Genomic DNA, 2,359 nt, shown 5'->3' with positions numbered 1-2,359 from the left:
TGTTAATTTAAAATACCATTAAAAAATATTAAACATATTGGCTCCAGGAATAAAATCAAACTTAGCTGAAAGGGTGGAATAATGCTTTTTATGTGTATTTCTCCCAAATAAATAAATACTATTAAAGTTAAGCATTTTTCTATTGATTTTGTGCACAATTTGCAACATTTCTGTAAACATACAGACGCTAAAAACTCGAATTGTGAGCCTGAAGCTGTGATTTTGGGAGCTCTTACCCAGTCCAGAGAGTCTGTGTTGAGTGTGTAGCTGGTTTCTTTCCACTCGGAGTCGCCCTCGGGCTGGAAACTGACCTCACGGATGGCAAAGATGTCGCTCTCCTCTTCTCCTTCACCACGACCCATCTGCAAACGCAGACCGCGCTTTTCTAATAAACTTTATCTTTAAAAATTAAACTGTACATTAGGAAGAAGGCAATGAGCAATCAAAGAAACAATGACCTAAAAATTAGCAAGAAAATAGTAAAAAGTACAAGAAAATTAACTGAAAATTAGTTTTAAAAAATTACTTTAAATAAAAAAACGAGGAAAAACAATAACCCAAAAAATTGCAAGAAATTTGTAAAAAGTACAAGAAAATTAACTGAAAATTATTTTTTAAAAATTACATTTAATAAATAAAAAAATGAGAAAAAATAATAACCCAAAAAATTAGCAAAAAGCACAAGAAAATTAACAGAAAATTGGTTTAAAAAATTTAATAAATAAAAAAATGTATTAAAATTTACAATAATTCTGTAGAATTATTTTAAATATATAGTTATGATAATTATAAAAAATATTTTCCTGTCTTTTTTTCACCTAGACATTTAATCCCGGCTCTACAAAATTTCTCGCAATTTGTGCAACAATTGTTGCTCATTGCCTTTTCTCCGATATTTGTGTGTGCGTGTGTGTTTACCTCGTCTTCGGGGAACTGGCAGTCAAACACCAGGGAATGTTTCGCCGCCTGTTTCGTTACTTCAACAACAAAGTTTGGCGTTGACACAATTTCTGGCTGTAAAGAAACAAAAATCACAATAATGTTCACATTTTAATGAAAAACTCTTAAATACAAAAGTATTTCAAACATTATCAAACTGCTCGGGTGTCGAACTGACTCAAATGTCACGTTTTTTTTGTTGTTTTTTTATCTCACCTCTTCCGGAGACTTCTGCTGTCCCTGGTCGGCCTCCTCCTCAAAGTTGGGAGGAATGCTGTTATTGACGTTGAATGTGACGGTGATTCTGGGGAGAGAAGACACATCAGGAGATCATTCGTTTGCCCGCGAGTCGCTGAGAAGCCGATAACATTCACTAACTGCCGGCTTTACTTTTCTCCGGCGACGCTCCGGGTGAGTTTGGCCTCCGTGCCGTTCATCTCCAGCTCCCATCCTCCGGACATCTTTGGAAGAGTTTTGCTTTTCTGGATCTTCTTCTCTTCTTTGATTTCATCAGACAGGAAATCACTGAACGCTTTGTCACCTGTTCAAAACGGTAAAACAGGAAATACGATAATGAAAACATCGCGTCGCAGAGCAGGTATCATCAGCTGAGTTTCACCGCAGATCAAAACTTTAAAGGCAACGTTTCTTCTTCTGGCATGACGACAGTAAAGCCGACACGTCGTTTTCAAGGCCTTGTGTCAGAGTTCAAAACCACTTTACCAATAAATTTCCAAGACTTTTCCATGACTTTGAGGGAAATTATCAAGACCGTGCAATCTCTGAAACTACCTTTTTTTTTTCTTTAAAAATGTTCTGATAATTTTTAAAGGAAAAAAAAAAACCTTTTTTATATCATGTATAATATATATCATTTATAAGTGTTTTTTCTAATCTAAAAACATTGTGGCATCATGACAAAAACTTGGCATTTAAAGGGTTCAAATTCTGAAAATTAATGAATATTTGATATTATGATTAGGACCGATATTGATTAAGAAAATAATATTAATGTGGAACATTTTTTTAATTCCTGATTTTGAAAACAGCATTTTGTGCGCAGAGCGACACAAGTGTGTGAAATATTAAAGCGGACCCTAAGGTTTGAATATGAGTGAAAAATACATTATCTCACTTTTTTAAAATTTAAGAACGTCTGTTACGGCAATTTATGGTCATTTTCACTTTTAGGAGATTTCTTTATTCAGATTCTTTGTCCATTTGAAAAGGAAAAAAGTTTTTAAAAATTCTGACAAAAGCATTTTTGTAATGACTCGTATAGAAAAACCTTTATTTATTTAGGTAACTCATGTTCAAGAGAGACCTGAGTGCACAATAACACAATTAAAATACACAATATCAGTAAATAAAATATTATTCTATATTTGACAGAAAAAAAATATTTATGTCAGAATTTAAG

General features: G+C 33.3%; 1 protein-coding gene across 1 annotated transcript; it reads right to left on the bottom strand.

The window, feature by feature from the left end:
• Positions 1 to 34: 34 nt before the first annotated feature.
• Positions 35 to 1,480, bottom strand: LOC121965742 (complement component 1, q subcomponent binding protein; the record flags this gene model as incomplete). The annotated part of the gene is made up of 4 exons (XM_042515867.1): positions 35 to 362; positions 919 to 1,014; positions 1,156 to 1,243; positions 1,330 to 1,480. Coding segments are annotated over 4 exons (663 nt in total), but the record flags the coding sequence as incomplete, so codon positions are not given.
• Between the last annotated feature and the right edge of the window lie 879 nt (positions 1,481 to 2,359).

The sequence above is a fragment of the Plectropomus leopardus genome, unplaced genomic scaffold, assembly GCF_008729295.1.
Source record: "Plectropomus leopardus isolate mb unplaced genomic scaffold, YSFRI_Pleo_2.0 unplaced_scaffold21447, whole genome shotgun sequence".
NCBI lineage: Eukaryota > Metazoa > Chordata > Actinopteri > Perciformes > Serranidae > Plectropomus > Plectropomus leopardus.
The sequence above is the reverse complement of the archived record's forward strand: the minus strand, read 5'-3'. Positions and strand labels throughout refer to the sequence as shown.